The 12,295-nt window shown below is 32.3% G+C and overlaps 2 protein-coding genes across 2 annotated transcripts; both read left to right on the top strand.

Moving 5' to 3' along the window:
- The first annotated feature begins 515 nt into the window (after positions 1–515).
- Positions 516–5,500, top strand: LOC125869591 (uncharacterized). The gene is made up of 7 exons (XM_049550065.1): positions 516–575; positions 1,459–1,686; positions 2,529–2,595; positions 2,890–3,221; positions 3,419–3,560; positions 3,797–3,922; positions 4,671–5,500. The coding sequence occupies exons 1-7, from the start codon at positions 554–556 to the stop codon at positions 5,053–5,055; spliced, it is 1,302 nt and encodes a 433-aa protein (XP_049406022.1). The 5' UTR covers positions 516–553; the 3' UTR covers positions 5,056–5,500.
- Positions 5,501–7,475: 1,975 nt separating this feature from the next.
- LOC125870837 (arogenate dehydrogenase 2, chloroplastic-like) lies at positions 7,476–8,782 on the top strand. Its single transcript, XM_049551378.1, has one exon. The coding sequence runs from the start codon at positions 7,548–7,550 to the stop codon at positions 8,745–8,747; it is 1,200 nt and encodes a 399-aa protein (XP_049407335.1). The 5' UTR covers positions 7,476–7,547; the 3' UTR covers positions 8,748–8,782.
- Positions 8,783–12,295: the final 3,513 nt, after the last annotated feature.

The raw sequence follows: 12,295 nt of genomic DNA on the forward strand, positions 1-12,295 counted from the left end.
TTTTTCTTTTTCTTATTTTTTTTATATACATTATTATACAAGTTTATACAAAGTTATACATCATTAATATACATGTACTACACATGTGAAGTTTTAAACTATTTTTGCGTGCTTCTTTTTACCTTTTCTCGAACAATTTATATATAAATCGCGGAGAAGAAGATCACAATTTCCTAATTAATGACAAAAACATTTTTTTTTTCTTATTAGAAATGAACTATTGTGTTTAGGCTAAAACTCTACAATGTAAATTTTGAGTTATAATTTTACAATATAGATCAAGTCTAAATTGACATTTACAAAGTCTTCTACATATGAAATTGGCTGAATCCCCACGGCCCACAGCCTTGTGCCAGCAATGCTCTAGACCCCACACCCACAGCAAATGGCGTGTGAGAGGATAAATCTCCTACATATCTTACAGTATGACGATCTACTTTCTTCTTCATTAAGGCACAAATTGGTTTATATATCATGTGGATGGTGGGGTTATGTTAAAATCCACTATTTGAAGTTTTGAACTGTGATCTGAGTCTTAAATTTGTTAGGTGCAATGGAGCAGTCACTGTTGATAGGTTAGTCTTTTTCTCTATCATCATTAAAGCTTAAAGCTTGAATCTTTTATGTCAGTTTTTATACCCTTTTCTTGATTTAACAATTTTCCAATTTTATGTAGCTAAATTGCTTAAAGATTGAATCTTTACTGTTGATTTGTATACCCTTTTGTTGCTTTTACCATTATGCATAGCCTACTAAGCTTAAAGCTTGAACCTTTTCTGTCAATTTTTATGCCCCTTTTCTTGGTCTGCCCTTTTTGCATATCTTGTATTCTGAAGCTTGAATCTTTTTATGAATTTTTATACCCTTTAATTGCTTTTCCCATTTTTGCACAGAATCATTGCTTAAAGCTTGAATCTTTTCTCTAAATATCTTATCCTTTTTTATTACTAGTTGAATTTTGTATAAATGGTTCGAGCTGTAGAAATAGCCTCTTGTGTAGAAATATAGGGTACAGCTGCATATAGAGCTTTGTAGTCTGGCCTTTCCTGGATCCTGCACATCGCGGGAGCTTTAGTGCATCGTGCTGCCTTTTTTCATTGCTTGAAACTTGAATCTTTTCAATGAGTTCTTTAACCCTCTTCTTGTTTTTCCCTTTATCTTTTCTCTAAAAATCCTGTACCCTTTTATTACTAGTTCAATTTTGCCCAAATGGTTCAAGCCGTAGAAATAGCCTCTTGCAGAATTAATACTGTGTGTAGACCCTTGTGCTCTGGCTCTTTCTGGAACCCACATGCTTTAGTGCACAGGGCTGCCTTTTTTCATTGCTTAAAGCGTGAATCTTTTCTGTTTAACCCACTTCTTGCTTTGCCCTTTTTGCATACCTTATTTTCATTTCTTTCTAGCGTTTTACCTTTTTGCATAGCTTAATTTTGTGTTCATGTGACTTCCAAAAAGCAGGGGAAGTAGCTAGTGAAACAGGTCAAAGAGGGAGTGAGAAATGGGGTTCTTATGAGTATGTGGGAAGGGCGGGCTCTGTGATTCCCACGACTTCCTTAGCTGGATCAGAAGTCAGCGTTGATGAGATTCGGTCTGCTGCTTCTATGTCAATTCCTTACTCTCCTTCTCTCCATGCCCCCTTGATCAGCTCTCCTCAATCCCAATCCCAATCCCAGCCACAGTTTTATGGTAAGTTCCCAACTAATTCATCAATTCATACCGGCTTATTCTATGTTGAGTTCTATATACTACATCCATTTTATATCATATGGTAGTGTATGACTGTACACAATTTTTTTTATAAAGAAATAGAACTTTTGGCATATGGAAAGTACTCTTAGAGCTAGTAGTAGAGCAGTATGCCATTAAGGTTGAAATAAGAAGTTTAAAATTAAAGAATCTCCATATATAGAAAGGTGTTGTTCTTTTTGGAACACAGTTAGAAGGAATACGTAACATATAAAATGAAATAGATGGAGTAACTCTTTTATTTTGCTGAGCAAAAATGGTCCTTAACCGTTGCTTTTAGCTTGGCGCTATTACAATTTTACTTGATTTATCATAATGTACAACACTCTTAAATTGTTTTCTAGCTTAGGGACTTTTCGATTTATTAAACATACCCAACTTATTTGGGACTGAGGCATAGTTGTTGTTGTTGTTTGTACAAACCCATACCCATATGGTGCTTCCTTATTCATGGTTGCCTGTTGTTTAGTAGTTAATACCAGAAATTTCTGGCCTTATGATTTGCATTAAGTTTCACCGCCATGGTTCTTGTGAATTTTCTGAATACACTAAAGCTATCTGTTTAAATTTTTATCTGATTTTGGCTGATGATAGGATGTTGGTACCTTTTACTTGCCTTTTATTTTTCATTGGTAAAGCTCATAACTGTGATTAGATCACTTGCATGGCACAAGTGGTTTCTTTGCTCTAGAGTATGCATATGACTCCCCTGCAGTATTGTCACTATGTCTTATTTGTAATAGCGTGTTTTAGAAAATAAATGATATTATCTTTTGTTGCAGAGCAAGGGATTGTTTATCAGGGTGGGTACTATGGAGATGCAAGTGGAACTACTGGTGATCTACGGAGGTAATTACACCGCATTCTTCTTAGCACTGGTCGTTCTTCGGTTACATAGGCTATATTGAGCTTTTGAACTTATTACCCGTTAATGGCTGCACTAATTTCCTCTCCTGCTGACTTCAGGACATCAATTGATGTTCTGAAACAAGTAACGAGAAATACAAGGAATTATAATATTTGAGTTAAAATATAAAGATGATTTCCAATAGTTACTGTAGTTTTTTGCATGCGTGTTCATATTTTATTCTTTTTTGTCTCCTTGATTTTTCTTTATGGTTTTTGCAACTAAATTTTCGGCAGGCAAGTGCTAGATGAGGTAGAAGTACGAGAGTTGCTTATAGATCATGTTGGCCATCGCTGCTGTTGGGGAAGTCGTCCAGCTCGGACCTGGAAGATTCATGCAATTGAAGACTGCAATGTCTATGTGGGAACTCTGGAAACTTTCACGGAAGAGAGAGATACAGTTGTAGAGAAGGAGCTGTACTCCGGTGGCAGCATTGAAGGAAAGGACAAGGGGCCTGAAACAGGAATATGGGAGCTGGATTTAAGGTCTGAGTTTCCTGTATTATTTGTACCTTACAAGGAATCGAGACTGAGAATTCCTCATTCTGAAACTATTGAGAAATGTTCAGGTAATAGACATGGTTCGTGGGATAGTCATTTTGCATTTGTTAATAGAATAACAAAATAATCACTTAAAAGAAGTATATAATAAAATGTACTTGATTCTTTCAGGTCACCCTCTATTTCTTGTGTTACTATTGTACTGTCTATCTAATCTTTAACATTTTTCCTTCCGTGATTTTTGCTTATGTTATTTGCTTCACAGGTTGTGATGGTCGAGGCAATACAGTTTGTCCTACTTGCAATGCAGATCAAGATTCAGGGTTCTACAAGGAGGGTCAAATGACTCAGTGTACGACTTGCTATGGAAGGGGTCTGATTGCTCATAAGGATGGATCTGATACAATGTGAGCTTTTGACTGAGAGTTAACTGTTGCACAAGTTTTTGGCGTTTTATGATCTAGTTTATTCTTTTTGGCTTGATTAAATATAGATGAAACTCTTATACTATTTCACATCTAAAATTTCCTTCTCTTTCATGGTTTCTGTTGGTAGCATTTCTGGTAACAAATGCAAATCCTTGTGGTGTCCGACTGTTGTAAGCGATTTACTGAAAGCATCTTTTTTTTTTCCTCTTTTGCAGATGCCTGAATTGTAGAGGTAATGGAAAACTTCCTTGTGCGACTTGTGAATCTCGTGGCCTCATCAAATGTCAAACATGCCAAGGTGGTGGTTCTCTTTTGACACGGAAAGTAGCTGTTGTTAGATGGTAATTCATCTTTACTATTGACTTATATTACTCAAATCTTTACTGAAAATTAAAATCAAGGAAATCATGATGCTGTCAACTGACATCTTACTCGTACAAATTACCTAGTCTTTTGATATTAACAAATCCTGTGTAAATAAGCTAATTTGGCTGTCTTAGGCAGAAATACACCAATCAATCAGTGTAAACTACTGAAACATTTAAGAGAAGTTTTGTGGTTTTGGGTCGTGATTAATTAGGAATTCTGTATTTCTTGCGTTGGCCTCGTTCATACCCTGCTTCTTGTCTAGAGAAAATAAAAACAATTGCCGGGCAGAATACCCACACGAACTGATACCCATTGCAATTAGAATACAGACCCCAAATGTAATCCTTTTGTGGTATCATAATAGTCCAGTCCAGAACTGCTATCTGTAAACTACTTGTCTAGTTTGACGTAACTGTATGCCATGAAACATGAATGACAGACTTCGGTCATCGTTATAACAAACAGTATCTCATCCATATGATTTGAGGTATCGTGTAGTATTTTTGATGTTTATGCAGAGCGATGGATTATATAAGACGTAAATGTACTCTTTGTCCATCTAGTTTTTACCAACATGGCCGAAGTATACACTACCTATACACTTTGGTTAAAGTATACACTATCTTTACACTCTGGGCATATTTTGTAAACTAGATGACCCCAAGGAATTGGGCTATAATTTCCCCTTAGTATAATGTGCAAATTGACTTATTTTCTTAGGAGGACACGTTCAACCCGGAAAGTAAATGCTACAAGCGGAGCAGCTTCTGTTCCAGACGATGTGTTTCACAGAGCAAAGGGAGTTCAGTTGTGCAATAACCAAGCATACCAGTGCACACCAGCCTACTTTGCTGATTCGTATTTCCTTAACAAGTTCTCTTCTGAAGTAATTGCAGAGAGACCTTCTATACCTACTACTGCAAGGATGATATGTGAGCGCCACACTATCTCAGTTGTCCCGGTGACTCGCGTGACCATGACTGATCGTAACCGCTCCTTCAGCTTCTATATTATTGGAAATGACAGAGAGGTTTATATGAAAGACTACTATCCTTCTAGGTTTTGTTGGGGCCTTTGCCCTTGCCTGGAATGGTTGAAGTTATAATTCAAAAACTGGATTTGCTGTTGTCATCATTGGTCTGAGTTTGTCCCAAGTGTTCAAGGAGAATAATATGCTCTATGCTTTGCACTATTCCCAAAAAAGTAAAAAAAAAGTTGTTTTCCTATCAATAATGTCATAATCGGGAAATCCTAGTAGCTCATTTCGTTTGGTTGGCTATAAGCTTTCATCCCGTTGGTGATCATTGGTTGGTTAGCTACCTTTCATTACGTTGGTGATCATTGGTTGGCTGGTTACCTGAACTTTAATGTCGTTCTTCATAAGTTGGTCGATTGACTAATTGAACTTTCATCTCATTGCTTAAGGTTCGATTTTTCACCTTGTAATCCTCTTTCCTATTACCCTTTGTAGCTATCCTATTTTATTTTATTTTTTAAAAAATAAAATAATGTCATAATTCTTTTCAATTTTTCTTAATGGAGCAAGTATTAAACCCCATGTGCTGGAAGCGTCTACAAATATTATATCTTTACAATAATCAACATTTGTTTTATCATATAATCAGCATGTTGATAACGAGCTTATAGCTAATACAACTAATAAGATCTGTAAAGCCACGTTGTTGTTGAACTTTTATGGAATTAGTTGTTAGTTATTTGATTTATAAAAAAAATCTTGATAGGTGTATTTGTATTAATAAATTAATTTAATATGTACAAATATATATTCAAATTCAATTATTACAACTCAAAATCATTATTATAATATTCAGAATTCAAATAATTGATATTTTAACTTCCTCTCTTTGTTATAAGATCATACTCACTATTTTAGTTAGACGTTGGACCAACTGATTCTATTCAACTGCAATTTCATTTCATCGGATTCAAAGAACCTTTTAGAAGTCAAATCATTTTATACGAGGGTTGTGATGGAGTGACAAGTGTTATTTTATTCTTAACGAGAGATCTCGGGTTCTAGATCTCCTGGATATGTAGTCACCTTTGTTAGGGAGCACTTTACTCCCCAATGTGAGACTTTGTGGCGCAAATTCAAAATTAGTCGGGCTCCAATGTGGGTACAGAATACCGGATGAAAATAAAAAAAAAATCTCTTCAAAAAGAATTTCCTCCCAAAGGAGAAAAAATTACGACAATAGTATATTATGTGTAACTTTTATAAGTGAGGTCTGGGAGGGTGGTGTGTACGCAACCTTATTCCTATCTTGTGAAGGTAAATATGTTATCTTCGATAGACCTTTACAGAAAAAGAGTGGAAAGGAAATTTAGTAGTGAAGCAGTTATAGTAAAACAAAATTGAGAAGAGAACAATAACAACAACAACAAATATTATGATAACTAAAGCAAAGAAAATAACATATTATTAAAAATGAAGAATAAGACAATAGAAGATTAATAAAAGAGAAACTAGACAAAACACGACTAGCTACTAACCTTCTGCTCTAATCATCAACCTCCATATCCATCTATCTAAAGTCACGTCCTCGGCAAACTACAAATATATCATGTCCTATTAATCACTTTTTTTCAATATTTCTTCAGTCTACCTCACCTCCGAAAAAAGAATTACATTACCTACACATATTATCAAATCACAAAGCTACCAAACTTGGTCACAACTCACATGTTACTTAATAAAAACATGAAATGGTGCACTAATTATACAAGCCACACATAAATTAAATATGTGACTATTCATAGGTTTTGGAACTTGTTAGGAATATCACACGAAAGCCACTTGCAAATAATAAAATTAAGCAGCCCTGCAACTTCACGTGTTAATAATACTTCCTCCGTCTAATATGAAACAGGCATCTTACTATAAAAATATATGTTCATATTATTTGATTTACTAAATCAAAAATTAATATATTTTTTTTCATTTTATCCCTATAATTAATATGGCCTTTGGAAGTTAAAACAAATTTTGAAGATTCAAAATTTCTTTTTTCAAGAGGCTACTTAATATGAACAAAGAACAAAATAGTAAAATTGATCAATTTATTGATAATTTTTTAATTATCGTGTAAGATAAAAAAAAATGATCATCTAATATAAGACGGAGTGACTAATATTCTTTTTGCTATACCTAAACTTACAAAGCAAACAAAATCATTGAAACTCTACAGCCTTAGGTTGACTGTTGACCTAGATTTTCAAAGTCAAGAAAGTCATCATCAAAATAAATATATAATTCAATTCAAGACAAATTATCTTACAAGTACCTTGAACATAGTTCCAATATTTATTCTTTTAAATATAAATATTCACTTTTGTTGAATAGTTATTACTTACATTCACTATTTTTATTTAGTTTGTTTTATCACCTTTCTCTCCACCTTATGTAAGCAATTAACAAATGTCCCTATATATACCCTTAAGCTATTCATCTTACTTCTTGCATTACACCAATTTTCTCTCTTTCTCTCTTTGTGTCTTTAGTCTAAAATTATTTCTTTTATTCTCTCTTATTTAGGAAAAAAATAAGAGAAAGAAAAATAAATTTCACATCAAACCATGTTTTCCCTTTCATCTATACAATCTAACAATATTCAATCTCAATCATCTTCACCGCTACTCTTCAATCATCATCACCAGCACCATCACCATGGTTTTCATCATTCAACTATTTCAACTCGATTTCACCACCGCCTACTCTTCCCTCTCCGTGCCCAAAATAGCGACTTAACTACGTCCACCAACAATAACAACTATATCTCAGTTCCAGGTCTTGATGACAATCTAACCAGACTTGACAAATTTTCAAAATCATTGAGTCTTTCGAATATCGAAGAAAATACATCATTAAATCCCCTCTTATGTTCCAATAACAAGCTCAAAATAGCTATCATAGGCTTTGGCAACTTTGGACAATTTATTGCCAAATCCTTCATTAAACAAGGCCATATTGTATTAGCTCATTCACGTACTGATTATTCCCTCATAGCACAATCCCTTGATGTCCACTTCTTTCAAGATCCTAATGACTTATGTGAACAACATCCTGACATTATATTATTTTGCACATCCATTAATTCACTAGAAAAAGTCATTCATTCCCTTCCCATCCAAAAGCTTAAACGTAACACACTTTTCGTAGACGTATTATCAGTCAAAGAATTCCCAAAAAACATTTTCCTTCAATCACTACCACAAGAATTTGACATTTTGTGTACTCATCCTATGTTTGGTCCAACAAGTGGTAAAGACAATTGGAAAGGACTACCATTTATGTATGACAAAGTTAGAATTGGTCAAGAAGAGTCAAGAATTAAAAGAGTCAACAATTTTATCAACATTTTTGTAAAAGAAGGTTGTAAAATGGTTGAAATGAGTTGTAGTGAACATGACAAGTATGCTGCTGGCTCACAATTTATAACACATACTATAGGAAGAATGTTGCAAAAACTTGGGACACAAACAACTCCTATAAACACAAAAGGATATGAAAGTTTGTTGAATTTGATGGAAAATACAACAACTGATAGTTTTGATTTATATTGTGGTTTGTTTATGTATAACAATAATTCAATGGAGGTGTTAGAGAGATTAGATGCAGCATTGGATAGTTTGAAAAGGGAATTATTTGGACAAGTACTTGAAAAGTTGGAGAAAAGAGTGGAAAAGGGAAGTAGGTTAGCTTTACCTACTCCTAATTTTAGTAAGAAAATTGAAAAATTGCAAGTTGAGAGGAAGGAACTAGAGGCACTTTCTTGATACTAGTTGTTGATTTGTGTAATAATTTTTTTTTTTTTCCAAAAAGACAACAGAGATTTGTAATTTTGTATAATAAGAGTTTACATTCTGTTCAAATGACATAATTTCTTTTTCAGTTTGTTCTGCAAAAGAATTTTATCTCTCTATAATTAGAAATAATTTGATTTTTAAAAAAAAATTACCATTTATAAAATGATTTATAGCAATATATAAACACCTAAAATTTCTTTTAGATCAATTTTTTTTTTTAAACATCGATCTTCGGAGTTTTTTTTTATATTTAATTTTTAATTACTTAATTATAAATGCAATATCTAGAGGTTGGTATCTTTTTGTCAAAAACTTGCCCCGGGAGGAAACTAAATTTCTTGAAAAATGAGAAAAATGATTTCGCTTATGAAAGTATAGAAAATAAATTGCATAAGTGACATTTCAAGCTTATTGTCTCCTCTCCATCCATCCAATCCCTCCAACCCGCACCTCTCCCACCCCTTGCCACCTCTAAACCTCTGCTCTGCATCTCATTCCATCAAGGCCGACTCAACAACATTGGAGGCCTAAAGCGAAACTCGCCCTAATATTTTTTATTTTTTTCATCATATATACTTTTATTTAAAATCTACTTTTCTAGCTATTTTAGATGCGAAGTCATTAGGTACTGTTTTAGAATCAATTTGTTTTAATAATTTCTTTTCAAATGATAATATAGCTAATTCATTCGATCTCTCTTAAGACATTGTTGATCTTAAAGAAGATTTAATCAATTTTAATTTCGAAAAAACTTCTTTCTGTTAACATTATTCTATAAGCAATATGTGTATTTGGAAAAGAATCAAGTCTTTTTATTTGATTGAGTATTTTCATTGGATCATTATCTTCAACTTGTATTATTTCTCTTAACACTTTTAATTCAAAAAATAAATCTAAACCATCAATATCAGAATAACTATTACGTGTTAAAGAAAGTTCAAGATTAAGACAATATTTTTTAAATTCTCATCATCTAATGATCTCAATATTTTTCCACTAAATAAGAAATCAAAAATATTTTCATATGCTTCAATTGGTTCAAATCTATGAAGTGAAAAAATAATTTGATCTACTCTACATATATAAAGCAATCAACTCTAAAAGATTCTTCAAGGAACTTTGTGATTTCGCTATCTATATTTTCATCAAATTATTTCTTACGAAATTCAAGTCTATTTTCATCTCATATGCAATTTCCTTAGTAGAAATCATAACACTCATAGTACATATAAATTTTTTTTTAAATAACATATATAAGTAATTGTTTTTTTTAAATGAATCCCCAAAATATATCGGGCCAAACAATGGCTTTAGTGGCCTAGCTAGGGTTAAGAGTGCCCTGCATTCCAACTCTATAATATTCATCTAGATAATATATAAATACTCTTGAAATAATATTTTCTTACTTCCTTATCGCTCAGTAAAAAATAAGTGACTAAGAAAATACTTTCTATATGAAAAATATTTCTCATACCAATCATGAAATAAAAGAAGAGAAAAGAGAATTGAATTGGATAAATATACTATCTACCAAACTTGGTCACATATGTTACTTAAATATAAAATTAAAAATTCATAAGTTTTGGAACTTGCTAGGAATATCACATGACAGCCACTTGTAAATAAAAATAATTCAGCAGCCCTGGAATTTGACATAACATCACGTGTTAATAAGCCTTTCTCTATTTTAATTTGTTTATTTAATTTTAACTTAATATAAAAATTGAACTTTTGTTCTTAAATTAACTTAAACATAAAATATAACAAAATATTCTTTAATTTTATAATCTTAAAAATAAAAAGTTAAAATTTAAAAATTACTAACAGAAAAGATATTTCTTTTTGAATAATTTTTTAAAAAATACAAATTAATTTAGGAAGGAGTAGTATTTTTTATTTTTTTTGACATACATAAAAGTTTCAAAGCAAACAAAATACATTGTGAACCACCAACCTTAAGTTGAACAAGACTTTGAAGTAAACAAATTGTCTTCATTCAAATAAAGATATAATTTATTTCAAGAAAAAAATCTTACGAATGCTTTGAATAAACTCAATCGTCTTTGTTACTACTCTTCAACTACCACCTACAAAGGTTTATAGTTCAACTATTTCAAATCGATCGTCACCTCGACTTTATCATTATCTACTCTTTTATTCACGTGTCAAAGTATGACGATTAAACTACCAACAACAACAGTAATTTTGTTTCAATATACTTAAACTTTTGATGACAGTCTAATTAGACTTCACAAAGTTTCACACTCAAAAATCGAAGAAAACACATCATTCATCTCCTCTCAAGTTCCAACAAGCGCAAAATAGCTATTAACAGCAAGGGCTAATCTAGAGTTTTGAAATGTATTCGTCCAATCTATTATAACATATAAACCGGATACATAATATGTAGCTTGGATACACTATAAAATTAACCGGATACATAATATGTAGCTCGGATACATTAACTACTGGCCAGGATACATTAATATGTAGCTCGAATACATTAAAGAAATAAGGGATTTTAGAGGTGTTTAGAAATAGAGGAGTATATTGGAAATAAGGGAAACATAAGTTGGTATTTCAGTAATTTTTCCATAAAATATTGACGGTGGCCAACTCAAATTTTCTAAAAAGCTAGAAATCAACATAATATAGTCCAAATCACTCTCGAGCACCTAGGAATCTATACAAAACACCCAACTATATCATAAATCACCCTCCGTACCTAGTAAAATCTTCAATAAACATCGACTTCGTTAACCAAAATGTTGATTTTGGTCAAACTTTCCAAATCTGAAATGGTCCAACTATTTGGGCCTAATTCTGGCAAAACAAGTTAGTTCTCAAGAGGTATTTGTACCAGGCAAGGCCCACTATAAAAATATTTAAAAGGTCTGGCCCAAACAAATTTGGGCCACCAGCTAACCCTTTTTAAAAGGGAAAAACTACCTAACTGGACATACTTCACTATCATTTATACTTATTTTACCTCTAGTTTAAAAATATTACACATACTACCACATTTAATATTTATACCATATATATATTAAAAGATTTAATTAGATACACAAATCCCTTAAATATGGTATTGAATAATTATCTTAAAATTTAAACTCCTATTAATGGTACATCACCAATTCAAATTATTTAATCATTACCCTAATGTTCACCCAAACCCCCCACGTACATCACACACTTCCACTCCATCTCTATCTCTTCCTTAATCCTCTCAATACATGTTTGCATGTCCCAAATTCAAAACTAAATCTTGATAATTAGCATTATAAAAAAACATATCCATATATCGTCATGGTCATACATCTTTTCTTCAAGTTAGTTCTTAATTAGCTTCTTTCAGATGACCAATACCATCCAGAAGAAGTTCAAGGTTTCTTCAACACAACATTGTATCAATGAGGTAATTTATTTATTTTTCATTATTCTTATGTATCTTGGTTTACTTCTCGTTCATGTATCTGAGATCGAGTTTATATTGGTATAAAATTTAATTTTATAAA

This window comes from Solanum stenotomum, chromosome 7 (genome assembly GCF_019186545.1).
Source record: "Solanum stenotomum isolate F172 chromosome 7, ASM1918654v1, whole genome shotgun sequence".
Taxonomy (NCBI): Eukaryota; Viridiplantae; Streptophyta; class Magnoliopsida; order Solanales; family Solanaceae; genus Solanum; species Solanum stenotomum.

Coding starts and splice junctions, on each gene's coding strand:
- LOC125869591 (XM_049550065.1), top strand. CDS start 554: ATGGAGCAGTCACTGTTGATAG. Junction 1,687..2,528: donor ATCCCAGCCACAGTTTTATG/GTAAGTTCCCAA, acceptor CTTTTGTTGCAG/AGCAAGGGATTGTTTATCAG. Junction 3,561..3,796: donor AAGGATGGATCTGATACAAT/GTGAGCTTTTGA, acceptor CCTCTTTTGCAG/ATGCCTGAATTGTAGAGGTA.
- LOC125870837 (XM_049551378.1), top strand. CDS start 7,548: ATGTTTTCCCTTTCATCTATACAATCTAACAATATTCAATCTCAATCA.